The 24005-nt window shown below is 40.2% G+C and overlaps 1 protein-coding gene across 5 annotated transcripts in view; it reads left to right on the top strand.

The window, feature by feature from the left end:
- The window catches only part of Tet3 (tet methylcytosine dioxygenase 3), a 127674-nt gene that overhangs the window by 85441 nt on the left and 18228 nt on the right, over positions 1-24005 (top strand). For all 5 annotated transcript variants that reach the window (XM_021258298.2, XM_021258299.2, XM_087204333.1 and 2 more), the window contains 3 exons: positions 5952-6042; positions 18128-18221; positions 22765-22973. In XM_021258298.2, coding sequence (XP_021113957.2) covers positions 5952-6042; positions 18128-18221; positions 22765-22973 — 394 coding nt within the window. The remainder of the gene's footprint in view (positions 1-5951; positions 6043-18127; positions 18222-22764; positions 22974-24005) is intronic.

The following is a 24005-nucleotide window of genomic DNA, read 5'->3' as shown; positions in this document are numbered from 1 at the left end:
ATCCAGAAAGTCCAGCAAGGCTTCACAGGAAAAGTGGCATTTAAACTAGGCCTTAAGAGGTGAGTTTTTCCAAAGGAAGACATTGCTGTCATTGAAAAAATGTGAAGATACAGACGTACTTTTTACAGTGTGGCGGGATTTTGTGGGCAGGATGCAAGGTCAGGAATTAGGCAGAGATGGCCTAGTGGGGGCAATGTACAGTGCTCTGGAATTGGGTTTTGTCTTCTGTCTAGTGTGGAGTCATTCAGTGGGAAGTGGTGTGAGATTTCTGTTTTGGACACATAACTAGGTTATTGGATAGGATGACTTAGAAGAGAGGAGACCAGTAAGGAGACCATGATAATAATTCAGGCAGGAGCCTGACCCAGGATAGGGAGGGATGAATGAAGAGCCTTCATGAACAAAGTATGTAAGTGAGAGGCAACTTTTTTTTTTTAATTTCACACGCATTATTTTATTTGATACAACAACCCAGAATCTTGGCAATACAATTATTGTTATTTTTCAAATGAAGAAACTTAAGTTCAGGAAAATTAAATAACTTATCCAAGACCATACATGAAATTCCTGACCCATTGATCTTAAGTGTGGAAAATGAAAATTTCAGTAGCTTTTGCCTAGATAAGTTAGAACAATTCTACATTTACCTTAGAGTGGGAGGCAACTTTGATCATTTCATCTGATGGGCTGCACATAACATTGTTAATTTTTTTGTTTTGTTTTTTGAGATAAGAGTCTTGATATGTAGTTGAGGCTGGCCTTGAGCTCACCTTGTAGCCCAAGCTGGCCTTGAACTCACAGCAATCTTCCTGCCTCAGCCTCCTGAGTGCTGAGATTTTAGGTGTGTGCCACTCATTACATCTGGTCTAACCTTTAAAAAAACCCAGGAACACAACTGAACTCAGTTTACACTTGCCTCTTACTCTATTTTCAGTGTTGGTGTGTGTGTGTGTGTGTGTGTAAAATATATAATATATATTACTATACTTGCATGTATATGAATGTATCTGTGATTGTATATGTATTCTAACCCTAGCATATTATACATGCTACACTGAAAGTCTGTCCCCCCCCCCCCAAAAAAATCTTGGAAGTCAGTTTCTCTCAGTAAATCTGCAGCTGCCTAATTCCAGCTGCTTACTTTTCTTTCTTTCTTTCTTTCTTTCTTTCTTTCTTTCTTTTTTTGGTTCTGGGGATCGAACTCCTTGCACTTGCAGGGCAGGTGGCAGAACCACTGAGGTAAATCCCAGGCCCTCCAACTGCTTACTATCTCATTGTATGAATATGATATAATCTGTTTAGCCAGCCCTTAATGATAAAATGTAAGTTTCTGATATTTTTCCATTACAATGATATAATGAATATTCACGTACACTTATTTTAAACTTATGCAAGTATAACCAAATTCCTAGAAATAAATTCTTTGAAATTGCCAAATCAAATAGATTGTGCATTTGTAGTTTTAATATATTGCTAAATGCTTTCCATACTGCTTATTTCCAATACCCTCAACAACAAAGTGAGTAATCAGGGTTTTTGTTGATGACTCATCTGAAAGGAGAAGAGTGGTGTCTTATTGTAGCTTTATGTATGATTGAGCCATTTGCATTTCTCTAAAATTCATTTTTCCTTTTTCTTACATTAGTGACTTTAATCAGGCTTTTGTTTGGTGCAAATTCCTAATACTTCTCCCTAGTATGCTTTTTGTCTTCAGGTTGACTTTTGATTTTTTTTGGTACCAGGGATCGAACTCTTTTTTTTTTTATTTTTTTGGTACTGGGGATCAAACTGAGGTCCTTGCACTTGCGTAGCCGGCGGCGAAACCACTGAGCTAAATCCCCAGCCCCAAACTCTTTTGATACTTATTACTATGAAGTTTTTCTTTAGTTAAATTTCTCAGTTTTTCATGTCATATCTTATAGAAAATCTTCCTTACTCTATTATTATTTTTTAAAACTTCCAATTTTTTTTCCTGAACTGGCATATTTTTTATTTAACTCTTTCAACCGTGAATCAAACTTTTGCCCTTCACTTATCCCAAAACCATGCATTGAAAATTTAACCTTTCCTCATTGATATGAAATGTCATTAAGTACTTATGTGTGGGTCTTATCTACCCTAGGTCTTACACTTTTTTTCTTTTTTTTTTCGTGGTTCTGGGGATCGAACTTGGGTCCTTGTGCTTGCGCAGCAGGCGGCGAAACCACTGAGCTAAATCCCTGGCCCAGGTCTTACACTTTTTAAAGGCGATAATTAAGTGTTATCCAGTCTTATATGTCCCATAAAACTGAGCCTAATGGTCTGCAAAAATAGGTAGAAATTAACCAGGCATGGTAGTGTGTGCCTACAGTCCCAGAAGTCTGAAAGGTTGAAGCAAGAGGCTTGCAGATCTGAGCCCAGCTTGGGCAACTCAGCAATTTATCAAGGCCCTGTCTCAAAATAAGAAGGACTAGGGATGTAGCTCAATATGAAGGCCCATTCCCTAGTTCTGAAATAAAACTTTCTTACATTTTAAAAACCTTGAATTTTATTCATAACAGTATATAAAACATTTATGTATAGTTCAGTTAAAATTTATAAAATGAACACATGCATAACCACCTAGATCAGTGATGGTGAACCTTTTAGAGCTTTCAGTGATAACAAACAGCCAGCTGTGGCACCAACCATCTAGATTCACCACCATGGACCTGTATCAAGAAATAGACCATCTCTAACTTTCCAGGGTTCTCTGTATACCCTTCCTGTCACATTCCTCTCCCATTCCTCAGAGGCCATTATACTCTTTTTTTTTTTTTTTTTTTTGGTACAAGGGATCGAACTTGGGTCCTTGCACTTGCACAGCAGGCGGCGAAACCACTGAGCTAAATCCCCAGCCCAAATCTTTTTTTTTTTTTGGTACCGAGGATCAAACTCAGGTCCTTGCGCTTGCGCAGCAGGCAGCAAAACCACTGAGCCAAATCCCCGGCCCCTCATACTCTTGACTTTCATGACATTGATTACTCTGCCTTTCTTTGTATTAAGGTTGAACCATATGAAATTGCCTTTTCTATGGGTAACAAATCATTGAATATCTGTAATTTCATATGTCAGCCTCGGAATCTTACCACTATGAATCTCTAAACAGTATAGTTTAGTGAGCCTCTTTGAATATTTTTTTAATTGACTCTTATTGCACTTGTACTATCTTATGGATCTTTGACTCACTGTGATGGTGTAGAAGTCAGCCACGGGGGTACAAATTGTTGATTCTCATTGCTAAATGTATTATTCCATTGTGTGACTACTATGTTTTATCCATTCCACTGTTGCTGGATTATGGGTTGTGTCTTAGTTTGGGTTGCTATAACAAAAATACCATATGCTGAACATATTTCCCACAATTCTAAAGGCCGAGAATTCCAAAGTCCAAGTGCCAAACAGATCCATTATCTGGTGAGAGCCTGTTTTCTGGCTTAAGCCAAAGCTATCTCCTCTCTGGGTCCTCACTTGGCCTGGGGATTGAAGTAAGGGTGCTCTCACTCTGTGTCTCTACTTCTAAAGGGCATGCATTTATTTATTTATTTATTTATTTATTTATTTATTTATTTATTTATTTATTTATTTATTTATTTATATGGAGGATCGAACTCAGGACCTTGCACTTGTAAGGCAGGCAGCAGCACCACTGAGCTAAATCCCCAGCCCTGGGCATTGAGTTTATTCATGAAGGGTCCACTCTCAGGCTCACCTCCTGTTATCGTCACACTGGGGGTTAGGCTTCAGTGTATGACGAGAGTAGGTTGTTTCCAGTTTTGACTATGAATTGCAAACAGTGTAGCTATGAGAACCCTTTTATATGTGTTTTCATGTGTGTGATCAGAATTTCTTATAGAACAAGATCACAAATTATGACTTACTCCCTGGTTTAGTTTTTAAAAAACCTGTTAGCCAGGTGTGGTGGCACATGCTTGTAATCTCTAGGAGGCTGAGACAGGAGGATTGTCATGAATTTGAGACCAGCCTGGGCAACATAGTGAGCTCAAGGCCAGACTGAAGTATGTAGCCAGATCTTGTCTCAAAAAACAACAAACTCTTTTTATTTTGAAATAATTTTATTTATAGGAGAGTTGCAAAGTTGGTTCAGAGTACTTCAGTATACCCTTACTTATCTTCCCCAATATATGTGCCTTACATAGTCATAGCATATTTAAAACTAAGAAATTAATGTTGGTACAGTGCTATTAATGACAGATTTTAAAAGTTGTTAACAGATTTTCCGCTAATATCCTTTTTCTGTTCTAGGATTCAATGTGGATTCAATGTAGGATTCTATGTTGCATTTACTCACAATGTTTCCTTAGACATGAAACAAACTTACCAACTGAAGTATATAATACATATACTAGTATGTGTATGGTTGTTGGTCTTAGCCTTATAGGATCTGATCAGATCACTTTTTTCAAATTTACTATTATGTAGCCTCTGGAGTTTCCTTCACTTAGGAAAATTCATTTAAAACTCACCCATGAGGCTGGGCATGGTGGCACAGGCCTATAACCTCAGCACTGTTGGAGGCTAAGACAGGAAGACTGCAAGTTTGAGCAACTTAGTGACTTAGCAGGACCCTGTCTCATAATAAAAAATAAGGGCTGGGGATGTAGCTCAGTGTGAAGGTCTTGTGTTCAATCTGTGATAACACACACACACACACACACACACACACACATGTCCTCATTCATGTTACATGAATCAATAGTGTTTGTTTTTTTAAATTGAGGTGAACTTCACATACCATGAAATTAACCATTTTAAAGTGAACACTTCAGCAGCATGGAGTATTTTCACAATGTTATGCAAACACCACTTGTTGAATTCCAAAACATTTTCATTATTCCAAAATTCAATCCACTGGTTAAGCAATTACACCCTATCTCTTCCTCCCGCAACCACCAAACCCCTGGCAACCAGCATCTGCTTTTTGGCTTTATATAGTCATCTATTCTGGATATTTCAAATCAGTGGAATCATACCTTCTTGTATCTCACTGATTTCATTTAACGTAATGTTTTCAAAGCTCACCCATGTTGTAACGCGTCAGTACTTGTTTAATTATGCTAAGATATATAAAAGATAATATTGGCCACTATAGTCATACTTAAGTGTGGATACGATGTAGTGGCATTAATTGCATTCAAAATATTGTGCAACTGTCACCACTATTTCTCACACTTTTTCATCACCCTAAACAGAAACACTATCCATTAGGCAATGACTCTGTTCCTCACTCCTCCCAGTCCCTGATAACCTCTAATCTTTTTTTCTTTATGAATTTTCCTCTTTTAGTTAATTTGTATAAGTGCAAGAAAATAGTTTGTGTTTGATGTATTCTACTTGGCATGTTTTCAAGGTTCATCTGTGTAATAGCATTTATGAGCCTTTTTAAAGGCTGAATAATATTCCATTGTATAAATACACCACATTTAATTTTTCCATTCACCTTTTGATGGGCACTTGTGTTGTTTATGCCTTTTGGTTATAAATGATACTGCTGTGAACACTGGCATTGAGTCCCTTTTGTAATTTACTTGGAGCAGTTTGCTGACCCCTAGTCTAGAGTGGTGTATATAGAAGTGGACTTGCTGGGTCATGCATGTGAAACTGTTTAGTTTTACTGGATAACTGGTGAGATGAATTGCCAAAAGGTTAGGCCACAGTCTTGACAACCCTTGGTATTTTCACGTTTCTGAATTTTTGTCCATTTGGTAGGGATGTGTAATGATGTTTTATTGTAATTTTACTGTATTTCTTGATTTCTGAAGGGATGGGACATGTTTTATATAGTTATAAGCCATTTGAGTTTCCTGCTTTGTAACATGTCTATTAATGTTCCTGCTGGTTGTTTGCCATTCTGAATTAATGTTCACTAGTTGATAATCTTCAAGTAATGCTTACTCTTGGTGTTTCTGCAGAGCAAATAGTGGAGAAAGATGAAGGTCCATATTATACTCATCTGGGATCTGGCCCCACAGTGGCTTCTATCCGGGAACTCATGGAGGAGCGGTGAGTGTTACATAGATATTCAAGGAGAAATGGTGGTGTTAAAGGAATGTGGGTTTTTTAAGCACCTCTCATTTTAATTGCCTTGTACACAAAAAATGAAGCCTTGGTATCCATATTGTGACAGGTTGAAAGCAGGAATCGGAATCTCACTTTCAGTCCTTCTGTTTCTTTCAATCTACTTGTATATGTCAGCCCTCCATAAGATCCTTTTCTCTTCTTCCTGAAATACTTCTATTGAAGAAACATGGCTATGTGGTTATACGTCCTACAGAGTTAGGTTCCCACAGTCAGAAGTTTGCTTATAGCTTTCCATGGTGTTATTTAACATGCTCGTCTGTCCTCTGTAAGTCATGAAAAGGCCTGATTGGAATCAGATTGTTTTTATTTTCCCTCTCTCCTTCCCTCCCTCCCTTCCTTTCTCCTACCCCAGAACTTCTTCATAGGTGGTATCATGTCTTGGTTTCTAGTATATCAGGATGTTCTGGGCTAGGGCCTGGGATTTAGCTCAGTGGTGCTGCACCTGCCTTGCAAACGCAAGGTCCTGAGTTTGATCCCCAGTACCTCAAAAAAAAGATGTTCTGGGATCATGTACATTTATCCAAGAAGTCTTCCTTTTATTGGCAGGAAAAGTTTTTAGAAAACACTCTGGGTACTAAGGATGCTCATTGCTACAGTGAGTTGTTTTTAGGCCATTTCAGTAGAAAGACTTAAGTTATTCCTGGTACAATTTTTATTTTTGTGTACAGTTTTAATTTTTGTTGTTGTTTAGTGGTTAAATACATCGTAAGTTTATATTGGCATTCAAATTCAAAACTGTAGAGTTTTTACTTTACAGTTCTGATTTTTAAAGCACTTCCAGCACTAAGAGCCTAAAATCTATGTGCATGTCCACAGCAGGTAGTAAACACTCTGAGTTTTGGTGTATGCAGAGGTAATATAGCTTGATGGGTGAGAACATGAATGCTAGAGCTAGATTGGGGTCTAGTCCTGGGCCTGCCACTTACTGCTGAGTCTTTAGGTAATTGCTATATTCCTCTGTGACTCAGCTTTCTTATCTCTAAAATAGAGATGACAAAAGTACACACACTGTGGAAGCATTGTGAGGATAAAGTACAAAAATACATACACTGTGGAAGCATTGGGTAAACTGAACTGAGACATCAAACATACGTAGCATTTGTTACAAATACTGTGTAAAGGGTGGGCAGTCTTTTTGTCTATTTCATGTACTTAATACACTACATTTGTTATAATAAGCAGTAGTAGTTTAAATAAAATAAAGGCAGTAACAATACAGACATATGTTTGCTTGTACATGTACAAGCAATGTGTGGCAGTCTGAATTTCTATAAATTTGGGAACCAGATTTTGTCTGACCTGGGGAGCCAGACTAGTTCTGTCAGCATAGAAGGAACATGATGTTGAACTGAACGCCTGAGAGGTGAGATGGATGGAGGTCACTGATCTGCCATAATCACTCTTAGTTTCCTGTACCATCTGGAAGCATTTATATTCAAAGCAGCCTATCAGAAAAGTATTTGATCAAAGGCCCATCCTATAAATTCAGTCCTGGTTTAAGGGAGACTTCTGAGCCCACGAGAACAAAATGGTTTAAACAGTATGTGTGTTCTACATGCTTGCTGCGTGTGGTCACATGTGTGCATGCTGCAGTTTCCAGATTGGACCAGGCAGCATTTGGCCAGTAATTTTATTTATTTATTTTTTTTGTGGTACTGGAGATGGAACTCAGGACCTTATGCTTGCCATTCAGGCACGGTGCCACTGAGCTACATGCCCAGCCCCTTGGCCAGTAATTTTTATAAGGAATGTCAACATTATTGTTTGCTGCAGGGGAGTCAAATGTGCAAGTTTGATCCGGGATCGGTGTTTTTTGTTTCTGCTCTTTTGGGGTTTTGGGGGGTTATTTATAAGGTTTATAGACATCTCTCTAAAAAAAATTATAGAACAGTACATTTTGAAACAAGGATTAAGAGATAATAATAAAGTTGAGATTTGTGGGGTTTTTTTTTTCTTTACTGCTTTAAAATTAACAGCCAACTATAAATTCTTCAAAAATAGGTCCAAGAGAGGAATTCCTCTCAAGACCAGTAATATTTGTGTTTTTCCTCAGCAACTGGTTTATTTTTGTCTTAAGGACCTTGTAAATCATAAACAGATTTCATTTCTATCTTTATTTTGGTTGCTAATACGTTTAGAGCCAGAGTTTGTGCCCCTCACTAGGAGGAATGTGATTTCTAACCTTTGGCCATGGGAGCCTTTTCAGATCACTCCTGAGTACTTCTGATAAGGAGTCTTTAATGTTTTTGATTTTGCGTATGACACTCTGGGAGGCTGAAACAGGAGGATCTCAAGGTTGAATTCATCCTGGGCAACTTAGTGACCCAAGACACTGCCTAAAAATAAAAAAGGGCTGGGAGTGTAGCTCAGTGTAAAGGCCTAGGTTCAGTCCTGACTGTTACACACACACACAATCATATTTTCTTTACCAACAAACCTGTCTTTTTTCCCCCCTTTTCTCTGATTTCTTTACCTGTGTCTGCCCCCTTCCACCAATCGAAACTCAGGACCTTGCACTTGCCAGGCAGGCATGACGTCACTGAGCTACATCCCCAGCCCTTACCTGTTCTTTTTATTTTATAGACATCCTAAAATCCTTTCTGGAACAAGGAGGGGAAGGAGTGAGTGAGGAAACTCCCCTGTCTTGGGGGTCTGTTTGTGAATGGGCCTAGTGCCTGTCTGTCTAGACCCTTCCCTATACTCCAGCTCTGCAGGACCACTCTACTGTCCAGAGTTGGCCAATGTCAGGGAAAGGAAATAGACTAAAATCAAGGAGACATTGGTGTTTATGGCTTCTCTTGTACAGATTTGGAGAAAGAAGGGGGAGAATGAAAGCAAATCCTAAAGTATTCCCATTCTTTTTTGGGCTTCATATCTCTTGGGTACCAAAGTCATCCTCATTGTTATAGATAATTGGAGTCAGTTGTCAAGTTCATATATGAGAATAGTGTGGCGCTTAGAGCATTGTGTGTTCTATCTGGGAAAGGAATTCTCCGAAGCCTAGGAACAAAGAACCAACACTGTGCTAGCAAGTCCTCTGAGCTTTGGGGCACCTGACCTCTTTCTGTGGTGGAAGAAGCACAGCTTTAAGCAGGGCATGGTGGCACATGCCTGTAATTCCAGCAGTCTGGGAGGCTGAGGCAGGAGGATCCAAAGTTGGAGGCCAACCTGGGCAATATAGCAAGAGCCTTGTCAAGATGAATGAACAAACAACAACAAAAAGAAAAAAACAAAGGGCTGGGAACCGCTCAATGTGAAGGCCTTGGGTTCATTCCCCAGTACTGTGGAGGAGGAGGGGAATCACAGCTTTAGAGCAGTTGTCCTTTACCTTGGGCAGGCCTCAGAAGCTCCTGGGGGGGGCTATAAATGCATAGATCACTGGGTCCCACCCAGCTGACCCAGCAAGTCTGGGATGGGCCCCAAGAGACAACCTCTCATTCCTGTCAAGTTCTGAGGTGAGGTCAGTGCTGCTGGTCCTGGGACTGTCCTTGAAGAGCTCCTGGTTAAGAGTATAAATTAATCTTTTTTTGGGGGGTGTACTGGGAATTAAATCCAGGACCTTCACACTGAGCTGCATCCCCACCTCTGTTTTTTGTAGGGTTTGTTTATTTTTATTTTTCTTTTTTGAGACAGGGTCTCATAAATTGCCCAGGCTGAGCTCAAATTCTCAACTGTCCTGCCTCAGCCTCCCAAAGTGCTAGGATTGCAGAAGTGGACCACCATGCCCAGCTTAGTTATCCTTTAGAGAAAGGTTTCAGCCTATCCTTGCAGATTTAGTTTAAGGCCTGGGAGTTTATACATTAGAAGGGCCTCTTCATGATAAGCAAGAAATTAAGATGTTTAAGAAGACAGAGCTAAAATGAGGGTTGATTGGTTGTCTTTAAACACAAAGAAATAGTTCTATTTAAAAAAAAAAGAGTAGCAGATTAGGCATTGCCTTGCCCTTTTATTTAAATGCTCTCTAATGGGAAGCTCACTGCAGGACATGTTTCTCCCAAGGACAGAATAGTAGGGAATGACCTGGTGGAGCTGTTGTCTGTGTCCTCAGCTCACCCTCTTGTGAGAAACTTGATAGTCCTCTGTTTCAGTAAGTCGTGTGGTCACCTCAGGCTGCCCTTCCAACAGGGATCCCAGGCTCTGTGCTTATGGGTGACTGCCTGATAAATGTTTATTGAACTGATTAGTCCAGGAAGCAGACAAAAAACACCACTATGTGATCTTTTCCTCATGATCCAGATCATGCTACAGAAATTGAGTCCTGTCCTCAAATACTTTTATAAGGGATTAACAAAACCTTCAAATTTTAATGTTGTAATGATCAGACAAACTTCTTATCCTTTCACTAAGCTCTTCTTGAGCAATAATCTGCATAGAAGCCTTAGGGCACCATTTTAGAAAATCTTTGTTCTCTTTTTCAACTACAAAAATGAAACAGACTTTTTTTTTTTAAAAGAAAAAGTCTTAAGTACAGAGTGAATAAAGCTCTCCAACAATCATTCATCCTAGAAGAAACTTTTTAAAGGTTTCATGTTTACCCCTAATCTTGCTAAGCATTCACAAAGGTATAGGTATAGGTATGTATATAAAAAAATACTGAACCAAATGTAATCAGTCTTCCCCACTGTTTTATTTTTAATTAATTTTATTGGTACATTTTAGGTATACAATATAATGACATTCATCATTGGAAAATTGCACCTTTATGTAATCTCTCTTGGTTCTTATTTTTCACCCTTCCCCTGTCCTCCCTTCAACCCCTCCCCCACTCCCTATTTACAAAGACTTTGTTTCCATTTTTTCATTTTCTCATATTCCATTCCCGTCTTTCCTTTACCTTACCCCTCCCACTTCCCCTTCCTCTTTGCCCCTTTTCTGCCTATTTCACATTATCTATTATACCTTTTAGTCCTTAGTTACACTTTCAGTTTCTCACACTAGAGAAACTATTCGGTATTTATATGTGTGTCCTATTTATTTCACTTAAGAGTATGGCCTCAGTGTGCATCCATTTAGCTATAAATGTCTCTAATTTCTCATTTTTATGGCTGAGTAGTACTCCATTTTATTTTTAAAAACCACATTTTCTTTATCCAGTCTCCATTTAATGGGCAACTGGGCTGCTTCCAAGTTTTAGCTATTACGACTTGTGCTGCTATGAACATGGGTGCACATATATCACCGTGGTATGATTCTTTTAATTCTTTGGGGAAGATACTCAGCAGGGGAATGGTCAAATGAGACTTCTAGTCCTAGTACTGTGAAGTATCTCCATATTGATTTCTAAAGTGGTTGCACCAGTCGACACTCCCACCAGCAGTGGAGCAGGGTTCCTCTTTCCCCACAGCCCCGCCAGCATTTGTTATTGGTTGATTTCATGATAGCAGCCATTCTTTCTGGAGTGAGGTGGAATCTCAGCATTGTTTTCATTTGCATCTCTCGAATGACCAGTGATGTTGAACATTTTTTCATGTGTTTATTTGCTATTTCTACTTCTTTGAGAAATGTCTGTTCATTTCAGATACCCATTTTTGGATTGGGTCTTTAAATTTGGGAGGTCTGATTTTTTTAAGTTCTTTAGAGATTCTAGATAGTAGACCTTTGTCTGAGGAACAGGAGGTGAAAATTTTTTCCCACGTTGTGGGTTGCCTCCTCACACTGCTGGTGGTTTCTCTTGCTGTGCAGAAGCTTTTTAACAAGAAGAGATCCCACTTGTTGATTGTTTGTGCTAGCTCACAGGCAACTGAGGTTTTGATCATGAAATTTTTTCCTACACTTATGTCTTCAAGAGTTCTACCTAACCTCTATTCCAGCTAGTTCTTCATTTGTTTTAATATTTAGATCTTTAATCCATTTTGAGTTTAGTGCATAGTGAGAAGTATAGGTCTAGTTTTAATCTTTGGCAAGTTGAAACCCAATTTTTCCAGCACCATTTATTAAAGAGGCTATCTTTCCTCCAGTGAGGGGGTTTGGCTCCTTTGTCAAAGATGAGGTGCCTGAGTGTGTCTGGAGTTGTTTCTGCATCTTCTAATCTGTCCCACTGGTCCTCAGGTCTGTTTCTTTGCCAGTACCATGCTGTTTTTATCACAGTAGCTTTGCAGTATAGTTTCAAGTTGGGGATTGTGATACCCCCTGCCATGTCTCTGTTGCCTAGAATTGCTTTTGCTATTCTAGGTCTCTTGTTGTTCCAAATGAATTTTTGGATTGTTTTCTCAAGCTCCGTGAAGTATGCTGCTGGAATTTCAGTTGTGATTGCATTGAATCTATATAGCAGTTTTGGAAGTATGGCCATTTTCACTATGTTGATCCTTCCTACCCACGAGCAGGGGATGTCTTTCCATTTTCTGATATCATCTTCAATCTCTCTTTTCAGAGTGCTATCGTTTTCAGAGAAGAGGTCTTTGATTTCTTTTATTAGGTTGATTCCTAGGTATTTCTGTTTTTTGGATCCTATTGTGAAAGGAATTATTTGACCTATTTCTCTCTCAGTGAGTCTGTTGTTTGTGTAGAGGAAAGCTATTGATTTTTGTGTGTTGGCCTTGTGTCCAGCTACTTTACAGAATTTGGTTATTAAGTCAAGACTTTTGGTGGAGTTCTTGGGGTCTTCTATATAGAGTATCATGTCATCTGCAACTATTGACAATTTGATTTCTTCATTTCCTATCTTCCTTTTATTTCTTTCTCTTCTCTAACTGCTGTGGCTAATGTTTCCAGAACTATTGAGCAGGAGTGGTGATAGTGGACATCCTTGTCTTGTTCCTGATTTTAGTGTGAAGGATTTCAATTTTTGACCATTTAGTATGATATTGGCTGTTGGTTTTTCTTTTTTTGAGGGGGGGTACTGGGGATCGAACTCGGGACCTTGCACTTTCGAGGCAGGTGCTGGAACCACTGAGCTAAATCCCTGGCCCGACTGTTGGTTTTTCATAGATGGCTTTTATCAGATTGAGGTAGAGACTGTCTATTCCAATTTTTTGGAGTTTTTAATCATAAATGTGTATTGGATTTTGTCAAATGCTTTTTCTGCATCTATTGAGATGATCATATGGTTTTTGTCCTTGGCTCTATTGATATAGTGTATTACATTGATTTGTATATGTTGAACCATCTCTGCATCCCTGGGATGAATCCCACTTGGTCAGGGTGTATGATCTTCTTGATGATCTTCTGCATTCTCTTTGCCAGTATCTTATTAAGGATTTTTGCATCTATGTTCATTAGTGAGATTGGCCTGTAGTTCTCCTTTGCGGTTGGGTCTTTCTCTGCTCTGGGCAACAAGGTGATGCTTGCTTCCAGGAATGAATTTGAGAGTATTGTTTCCCTTTCAATTTCACTGAAGAGTTTAAACAATAGTGGCAGTAGTTCCTCTCTAAATGTCTTGTACAATTCAGCAGTGAAGCCATCAGGGCCCAGGCTTTTCTTAGTTGGTAAGTTTTTTTGTTACGTTTTCAATTTCATTGATTGATATTGAGTTGTTTAGAATTTTTAGGTCTTCTTCATTCAATTTTGGTAATTCATATGTATCTAGGAATCTGTCCATTTCTTCTGTATTTTCCATCTTGTGACGTAAAGGTTCTGGAAGTAGGTATTGATGATCCTCTGGATTTCTGCTGGGTCTGTTGTAATTTCACCCTTTTCATTCCTAACTGTATGGATTTGGGCCTTTTCTTTCCTTTTTCTAATAAAGTTGGCTAAGGATTTGTCAGTTTTGTTCTTTCGAAGAACCAACTCTTTGCTTCATTGAGTTTTTGTATCATTCTCTTAATCTCCATTGCATGGATTTCTGCCCTGATCTTTATAATTTCCTTCCTTGTATGAGCTTTGGGTTTGTCCTGCTCTTCTTTTTCTAGAAGCTTGAGGTTCAGGATCAGGTTGTTTTATTGGGCTCATTCTGTTTTCCTAATATGAGTATTCACTGCTATAAATTTCCCTTGTAAGACAGCTTTCATTGTGTCCCATAGATTCCGATATGTTGTATTGTCATTGTCATTTAATTGAAGGAACTGTCTGATTTCTTCTTTAATTTCCTCTGTGACCCATTGGTTATTCAGAAGTGTGTTGTTCAATTTCCACATGTTTATGAAATTTTTCCTGTTTCTTTTGCTATGGATCTCCAATTTCATCGCACTGTGGTCTGATAATATACAGGGGATACCTTCAATTCCTTTGCACTTACTTAAACGTGTTCTGTGTGTGAGTATATGGTCTATTTTGGAGAATGACCCATGTGCAGCTGAAAAGAATGTGTATTCTAATTTTGTGGGGTGGAATACTGTAAACATCTGTTAAGTTCATTTGTTCAAGAGTTTGAGTTCTAGTATTTCGTTGTTTATTTTCTGTCTAGTTGATCTATTTATTTGTGATGGTGGGATATTGAGGTCCCCCACTACTATTGTATTAGTGCTTATTTGATTTTTCATGTCCATTAGTATTTGTTTTATATAGTTGGGCACACTAGTATTTGGTGCATATATATTTATGATTGTCATCTCTTCCTCTTGGATTGTTCTCTTTACAAGGATGTAATGTCCTTCTTTGTCTCTCTTAATCAGTGTTGGTTTGAAATCCCCTTGATCAGCCAAGAGGATAGCCACTCCTCCTTTTATTTCAGGTTCCCGTCACATGAAGTATTGTTTTCTACCCTTTAACTTTCAGTCTGTGAGTTTCTTTTTGAATTAAGTGTGTTTCTTGTATGCAGCATATTATTGGATCTTCTTGACCCATTCTGCCAGTCTGTTTCTTTTGATTGGTGAATTGACACCATTAACATTGATGGTTATAACTAATATGTATTGACTTATCATTGTCATGACTTTTTCTTTTTGTTGGATTCTCGCCCTTTGCCTTTTAATTTCTTGTTGTGCCCAATGGATTCATTCTGCTGAGCATCCTGGGGTTGTAATCCTTGTTGTCTTTTCCTAGGATATTGTCTAATATTTTTTGGAGTGCTGGTTTGGTATTCATGAAGTTCCTAAGGTGCTTTTTGTCATGAAAGTATCTTATTTCTCCATCAATTTTGAAAGATAGTTTTGCAGGGTACATCAGTCTGGGTTGGAGGCTGTTTTCCTTTAGGGCTTGAAATGTGTCACTGCAAGCTCTTGTTGCCTTGAGGGTTTGCATTGAGAAGTCTGCTGTGATTCTGATGGGCTTTCCTTTGTATGTGATTTGTTTCTTTTCTCTGTTTGTAGAAATTTGTTCTTCTGTTGGGTTTTTGGAATCTTAACTATTATATGCCTATGTGTAGATTTTTTTTGATTAAGGCTAGCTGGAGTCTTATATGCCTTACTTATCTGTATGTCAAGTTCTTTTCCCCTCCTTGGGAAGTTTTCTGCCATCACTTTTGTGAAGAGTTTTTTTATGTCATGTGCACTCTCTCCTGTTTCTTCATTGACTCCAATCAGTCTTATGTTATTCTTCTTTACATCATCTAGCAGCTGCTGGATTGATTTTTTTGTGGTGCCTTACTATTTTAAAGAAATTTTTCTTTTCCTGGTCACTAATTGCAATCTTATCTTCTATATCTGAAATTCTGTCCTCACCTTGGCTCATTCTGCTGTGTAAACTTTCAATGAAATTTTTAATATCCTGCAAATCTGTTTGCATCTTTTTTATGGATTCCATTTGTTTCCTATGTTGGGATTCCATCATGTTCTTCAGCTCCTCTATTTTTTTTATCTGTGTTCTCTCTAGATTTATTAATCATGTCTTGCACCATGGGCACAATCTCTGCTGTTATCTGAGAAATTATTTCTGATTTCATTTTTTCCAGATCCTCTTTTGTCGCCCGTTCAGGGAGTCCAGGTGGTTGAGTATCAGATTGTTCCATCTCTTTTCCCTTTGGGGTTGCCTTAGGTGATCTGGAAGTCTGGTTTTGAGACTTGTTTATGTGTCTTCTCATTTCAGGGTGGGGGGTGCTGCTGGTGCCCATGCAGCTCACCTCCTCTGCTCTAGGGGTGGCTCTGCTCCTTGGTGTTGGGGGCAGTAGTACAGCAGCCCTGGAAGGCTCACCTCCTCCGCACTGGGGGCAGCTCCTCGAGCTGGGGACAGTTATATGGCGGCCCGGAAGGCTCCTCCTCTGTGCTCTCTTGACACTTTCTGAAGGAATTCTGGAAGTCCTTTTTGTGAGTGTCTTTGTTAGGTGTGATCAAATATTCAGTTAATTTTTCTGCCAAGTACCATCCAAGTGAAAGACAGGCTCATAAGAACATTATAGTATGTGTTCATCCACTTTATTCACCAGATCTGGCACCACGTGACTTCCGGTTCTTAGTTCGTAGCAGTTTCAGTCCATAATCGGCTGGCTCTGAGGCAGGGATGACAAACAGACCTCGCAGAGAAGGAACAACTTGGCATGCACAAAGAACCAAAGCAACAAGGCCTTCCTCACTTTGTACCACTCTTCCCAGCCTAATACATTTGTACATTTATTTTTGAGGTACTAATTCCTACAAGCAGAATGGATAAGATAAAACTATGTCTATTTTAAACTGTAATATCTATGATAACATTATGCTGTATTAAATAGTGTATTAAAATATGCAATAATAAAATTGAATTTATATAGAAGTAAAGGATAGTTTGATTTAGACAGTGTGTTAACAAGTATAACATGTTAACTGATTAAAGAAAAACCATTCAATCACCTATCTCCTGAGATGTTAAAAGTATACTTCCTCCAAGTTAATGCTTGATATTAAATCCTTAGAACAGGAGACCCTTAGTAGCACTCTTCAAAGCAAGGAAGTCTTTCTTCCAACCCAGCCAGCTTCGTGCTAAGAGATATATTGTCGGGAACATTTTCAGTGAAGCTGGGAAATAAACAGGCCTGCTAGCATGTCAGAAGCACTAGGCCAGCTCAGAGAGACAAGCGACTGGAATAGAAGCATAAAGAGTGGAAAGGTGGAAGTGGCAAATGACCATTGTCTGCAGATGTGATATAATAATGTTCCTGAAATGCAAATCTATTAAGAACAAGATCGTTCAGTAAGGTGACTTTTATATTATTATAAATATTTATTGGGCTCCTTCTTTATGCTAGAAATTTTGAAGCCCTGTAAATAATGTATTCCCTATAGATTATCATTTGTTCTTCACCAAATCTAGGAGATAAAAACAATTTTTATCTACATTTTATAGATGGAAAAACTGAGGCTTTGAGAAGTTCAGTGATTTAGCCAGCACTTAAATCTAGTCTACCTCCCATGCTGTACTTCAGTCACAGTTGCTCCCATATAGTTGTGTGGCACTGGGCAAGTTGGTTTAAGTCTGGGGCCATACTTTCATCACCTCTGAACATGATGTAGTTGATGAGATGGTCCTGGAGACCCAAGGTTCAGAGAAGTGGTATGTGCCAGAACCAGAAGTGTCTACTGTCCCAGGGTACATGGGCACCAGTGTTTGTGTGTGGTAGTTTCCCTCCCCTCCCCTCAGCTGTTTGTCAGAGGTTGGCTTGGGTGATTAAAAGAGAAAAATAGCAGGGGTGGGGATTTAGCTCAGCGGCACCCCACCTGCCTGGCAAGCGAAAGGTCCTGAGTTCAATCCCTGGTACCATAAATAAATAAACAAACTTTGGTTTAAAAAAAAAAAAGAGAGAGAAATAGGTTTCCCCCCAATTATTTTCTTTTGTGTATTGAATATATGACTGACTCTTCGGGTGACTCAATAACAAGACTGGGGACAAATGCCTATATTTAGCCTTTAGTTTCAGGACCCTTCCTAGAACTTCAGGCAATAATCGGGACATTCTTCCTGGCTGCCCCTCTGCCTCAAGACAGGGATGGGTCAGATGGACAAAAGTGGGGAAAGGGCGTGTGAGCCAAGGCCTGGGAACCTAGAAGCAGCCCTGGAGCCTCTAAGCATAGAATAACCATTTAAACATTTTCTTTCTTTTCTGTTGACCCCATAGTAACCAGAAACCCAAACTAAAGCACACCAGGGTTTGCCTTCCTACTGTAAGCTGTTCTCCTTTGAGGTTCCACTATGCTCATGGGGGGCTTCTGTTTCCCTCTAGGTATGGAGAGAAGGGGAAAGCCATCCGGATTGAGAAGGTCATCTACACCGGGAAGGAGGGGAAGAGCTCCCGAGGGTGCCCCATTGCAAAGTGGGTGAGTGTCATCTCCTATGGGCCTCCTCACTCCACCCAGCCCTGTGTCTAGAGCCTGGGCTTTGTTTTCCAGTAGGGTTCAACACCATGTTTGCTGCTTGAATACCTTCTGTCCTCTCTCCAATTTCCAGAGGAGGTGGAACTTTTGTTTGTTTGTTTTTCTGTTCTTGGTACGGGGAGTGAACTCGGGACCTTGCATTTGCAAGGCAGGAGTTGTGCCACTGAACTAAATCCCTAGTCCCAAGGAGGTAGAACTTTGTAGAGGAGCATACCTTCCTGCCACTCCCACACCACAATCAGTACCTCAGTACCTTCAGCTAAAAGCAGTGAGCCTGACAAATTCTAGACTTGACTGGCCAGGACTTGGGGGACCCAAAAAGTATATTGCAAAAATGATCTGAGAACACAGTGGATCAACCAAGAGAGCCCTTGGCTAACACCTGATGTTAAGGTGCCCTATGCAAAATATGGAGGATGCCAAACATGGGAGAGAGGGAGTGCCTAGGGAACATTCAGAGGCTTAGAGTAAACACAGAAGTACACACCTTGAGGCCAGCGGAAACCAGCTTGGTAGGTGCTCCTTGGGCCAGAGAGCAGAGGGTAAAGGTAGCAGAAGTCAGAAGGCAGGTATTTGAATCCCCACCATGGCACGGTGGAGAGGACTGACTCAGGAAACCTCTGGGGCTAAAACTAAGCCCTTTATGGGTGGGCAGGCAGGCTTAGCTTTCTGTGGGGTGTTGCACTGCCTTTGGTTCATGCTCAGGGAATTCCTCCTCAGAGACTGAATGAGACTTTACAGTTCTGCAAGATGTGAACTGTCTGTATTGCAGCGTTCAGGAGTTGGTGTGTTTGTGCCTCTCCTTGGGCTTTGATTTCACATTTTTGTGCATTCCATCCTGCTGGGCTCCTTCAGAGGAGTATCATCATGAACTAGCTTTCTTTCTTTTTGCTTTCTTCCTTAAAGTTTTGAGCGCAGGCATAGACTTAGTTCAAAGACCACAAGGAGTGTCTAACTTGTGCCTAATGACATTTGTGCATTTGCCACTTGGGAAGCCAAAATGACATAGCCTCAACCACAGCTTTGGCTGGTTGGGTGTCCCACTGTATGCTCTGAACACATGTCTCATGAGTGCATTTGGTCAGCAAGTACTCCAAGCAATTAGCAAAGGTTTACCATAGTGCCTTGAAAACCCTAGCCAGGGACCACTGTCATATCGGTGTCCACAGACGTGTTGATGCTCAAGACATGCCCAGCTCAGTCTGCAGGTAGCCAGGCAATCACAGGGAGTTATAATATATAATATGATATATTACTTAATAACTTATTGATGTATTACGGATTTCCAAAATACAGGTTTTTTTTGGTTTTTTTGGTTTTGATACTGGGGATCGAACTCGGGTCCTTGTGCTTGCGAGGCAGGCGGCGGAACCACTGAGCGAAATCCTTGGCCCCCAAAATACAGTTTTAAACATAATAATACAATTAATGTTTCAGTAAGGAGGCACCAGTGTCACCTTGCCTCAAAGCAAGAACTCTTGGCCAGAGAGGTGTTTCGTTTAGCATGCGGACTATCCTTTAAAAGTTTGAAGGAAGTTCCGAAAAATGCTGTGTGATATGGGTGAACCTTGAGTACATTACATTAGAGAAATAAGCCAGTCACAAAAAGAACAAAATGTACATAATTTCGGAGGTACTCAGAGCAATTAAAATCGTAGACACAGAAAGTAGAATGGTAGTTGCCAGGGGCTGTCAGGAGGGAAGAATGGAGAGTTAGTTGTTCAATGAATAAAATTTCAGTTTTGTAAGGTTAAAAAAGTTCTGGAGATGGTGATGGTGGTTGCACAACAATGTGAATGTACCACATACCACTGAAGTGTACACTTAAATGATACATTTTATGTTGTTATATATAGCACCACCACCACAACAAAAAATGAATGGGTTTTAAAGGGGGAAATTTCATGTAAAATTCTGTATTTCTATTTTTTTCCTATAAAATTCTTGTGTCTTCGGATCAGTGAATATCTTCACTTTGCCATGGTCCATACCATTCCCTGGCCTGGCATCAGACTCATTTCTTCATTGGCATTGCCTGCTTGGCTACCTCTTTTTACCACAGCCCAGGCATACTCATGACCACAGCACAGGCATCTCTTGACCTCCAGACCCACTCTGCTGAGGCCTAGTAGAAATAGCTGATCGAGTGTTGCAGGGGTCCCTGTCACCAGGATGCTCCCAGCTCTCCACTCATCACCACTGCCCCAGTCTCCTGAGCTACAGAAGTGGAAGTTACTTAAGACCTTTCCCTGTCCCTCAGCCCCTGTAGACAGATGGTCCCAAAGTCACTTTTCTCCCAGGTGTTTCTGGAATCTATTTCTTTTCATTTCCTTACCCACTGCCATAGTTTAGGACTTTATCCATACTTCCTTATGTTACCAGCTGGTTTCCTTGCCTCATCATTTTCCCCTTTTCCTAAGGTATGAAACTGTTTTGTAGACCCTCCTTATATTGTTTTACAAATCCCCTGCCTTGAAGCCTTGATCCTCTGCCTGCCTCTCATCTCTTCTGCATCTTCCCTCAGCCCACCCCTGCTCTCAAGCTCCCTCCTTACATATGGTCACAGTTACTTAGGATCCTTTGGGGAGATTCAGCCACCTCACTACCCAGCTCCCAGGACCCTTTGTCCTGTTGCAGCTTTTTGTGTGGGGAGGGAGTTCAAACCTGAATGAGGGGAAGGCCGGGTCCTGAGCAGCAGAGCAGTGCTACGCCCAGAGACATTTTTTAACAACTTTATTAAGATAATTAATTGAAATAATTTACAGGCTTTATAGTTCAGTCTCTTGAAGTGCACAATTCAACAGTTTTTGGTATATCTTTATATATATATATATATTTATATGTATATGTATGTATATATATCATAACATGTGCTTTTTTAACCATTTTAAGTGTCCAGGTCAGTAGTATTAAATATGTCCATATTGTTATTCCAACCATCACTATAGTCTGATTCCAAAATTTTGTCATTATCCCCAAGTGAAACACCACCCATTAACAGTAACTCCTTATTTCCTCCTCCCTAGCCTCTGATGACCTCTAATCTGCTTTCTGTCTCTGTGAATCTTTTCTAGGCAGTTCATACTGTTGGAATCAAAATATTTGTCCTTTGTGTCTGACTTAATTCATTTAGCTCAATGCTTTCAGGCTTCATCTGTGTTGTTTCATGTGTCAGAATTTCATGCCTTTTTATGGCTGAATAATATTGTGTTGTACATATATACCATATTGAGTTTATCCATTCATCATCTGACAGACACTTGAGTCATTTCCACCTCTTATGAATCACACTGCAAATGACATATGTGTGCAATTATCTGAGTTCCTGCACTTAGTTCTCTTGGGTATATTGCAAGTCATAGAATTGTAGGATCATACAAGGAGTGATCAAAATATATGGTAAATATTTAAATTTTTAAAAACTTTTATGGTGAAAGACCAATTGCCATTAGTCCCCTGTAAAATATTCCTCCTCACGTTGAACACATTTATCCTAACATTCTTATCATTCCAGCAGTTCTTTTTATGTGATCAAATATACAGCAAATGCTGATGCCATCCAGCAGAAAGGGAGGCTCATAAAAAACATTGCAGTGTGAGCTGGGCATGGTGGCACACACCTGTTATCCCAGCACTCAGAGGCTGAAAGAGGGGCTTTGCAAATTCAAGCCCAGTTTGGGCAACTTAATGACTTATTGAGACCCTGTCTCAAAATTAAAAATAAGAAAAGGCCTAGGCATGTAGCTCAAGGGCCTAGGTTCAATCCACAGGACTAAGGGAAAAAACAGTGTATCCTCATCCACCTTATTCACAGGATCTGGCACTGTGGGCTTGTGGCCCTTCCTCAAAGTCAAAATGACCTTGAAATGTTAATGTTTTGAGTCAGTTCAGGACATCCAAACAGCCATGACAACACAACTAAAGACAGGAAAGAGGACTTCCAGAGCTGCTTCAGAAAGTGGCAAGAATGCTGGGATAAGTGTATTTGAAGTGAGGGGGAGTATTTTAAAGGGGATTAATGGCAGTGTGTCTTTTACTGTAACAAGTTATTTATTTAAATACTCACCGTAGTTTTCAGTTATACCTTGTATGTTAATTCTATGTTTAGCTTTCTAAGGAACCACAAACTGTTTTCCACAGTGCCAAGTCCCTTACTTTTTAAACTAACACAAATATGCCAGATTTTCTCTGCAAATATTTTAGAACAACATAAAATCTCTGACTTACAATCTTATCGGTGTATTTTTTTTACCCTTAAACCCATGTAACCACCAATGTCTTAGACTTTGTAGTGATTTTTTTATTTTGCTATTAAAATTTTTCTGTTTTTCACTCCCTAATTATAACGATCTCTTAACCTGTGTGATTGCTGTCACCAGAGTGACACCAGTGGGATAATACCCTAAAGACCTGCACCCCCGGGTCTGTGTATCAGTGAAGGGTACACGGCTCTGGCAGCTAATGGTACAACCCCATGTCCCCACAGGTAATTCGCCGGCACACGCTGGAGGAGAAGCTGCTCTGCCTGGTGCGGCACCGGGCGGGCCACCACTGCCAGAACGCTGTGATTGTCATCCTCATCCTGGCCTGGGAGGGCATCCCCCGAAGCCTAGGAGACACCCTCTACCAGGAGCTCACTGATACCCTCCGGAAGTATGGGAACCCCACCAGCCGGAGATGCGGCCTCAATGATGAGTATGTGGTAGAGTACAGAGGATGGGGGCAGGGGAGGTGGGGCAAAGTTACCAGCAGGGTCCTGGGCAGCAGGTACATAGATTCTGGGTAATCCTGGGTAAGATTTCCTTCCCCTGGGCCCTGTTTGTCTGCAGAGTTGAAACTGTGGCTGAGGAATGTTTATCCACAGACCCTGAGCTGAGTGCCAGTCCTGGCTTGGGAAAGACTGTTGACTTGGCTTAGCTTCCCTGTTAATCCCCAAACCAATTCCGACACCCTAATAATGTTGTTAACAAATGTGAAAAAAAGTGTCTGTGTGTGTGACAAACATAAAGTATTGATGATCTTTACAAAGCCTACTTTTATTGTGTTTTTCCCCTTTTGGGGGTAAGGTATATTTTCAACGACATTCATCCTTTTTGGTATATAGTTTGGAGTGTTTTGACAAAGTTTACATTCATGTAGCCACCACCACCACCACCACAATAAAGATGGAGAACACTTCTATCACCCCCCAAAATCCCCTTATGCCTTTTTTCAGCAGCTGTTTCCCCTAGCCCTTGGGAACTATGTCTCATTTCCTGTTCTAGTGGGTTTCCCTTTGCGAAAATGTCAGATAGGTAGGATGATACAGTGGGAAGCCTTTTGAGCCTGGCTTGTTGCACCAAGTATGATGTTTCTGAGGCTGATCTGTGCTGATGTGTGTCAGAAGCACATTCCTTTTAATCACTGAGTGGTATTCCACTGTGTGGAAGCATCACGTTTGTTTATCCATTCCCCAGTAGAGGGGCATTTGGGTTATTTCCAAATTTTATTAAGCCTTGAATTTTAATGTCAGTGTGTGTTCATTTCAAGGCCTGCTGCATCTGGGCTGTAGGAAGCAAGCATGTCCCAACCCTGAGGCTAACATCATTCCCTGTTTGGGGGTCTGCGTTGGAGCTGGTCAGGATATTAGAGTTAAGGCAAAATGTGACCCTCATGGGGCTTTCACTGATTCTTCCCTGTTTTAATCCACATGCTTCTCCCAGCAGCAGACTGTGGTTAGACCTTTCA

This window comes from Heterocephalus glaber, unplaced genomic scaffold (assembly GCF_053883595.1).
Source record: "Heterocephalus glaber isolate CG9 unplaced genomic scaffold, H.glaber_assembly_v1.0 deba00000470, whole genome shotgun sequence".
NCBI lineage: Eukaryota > Metazoa > Chordata > Mammalia > Rodentia > Bathyergidae > Heterocephalus > Heterocephalus glaber.
Note: the sequence above shows the minus strand (reverse complement) of the source record. Positions and strands in the feature narration are given on the sequence as shown.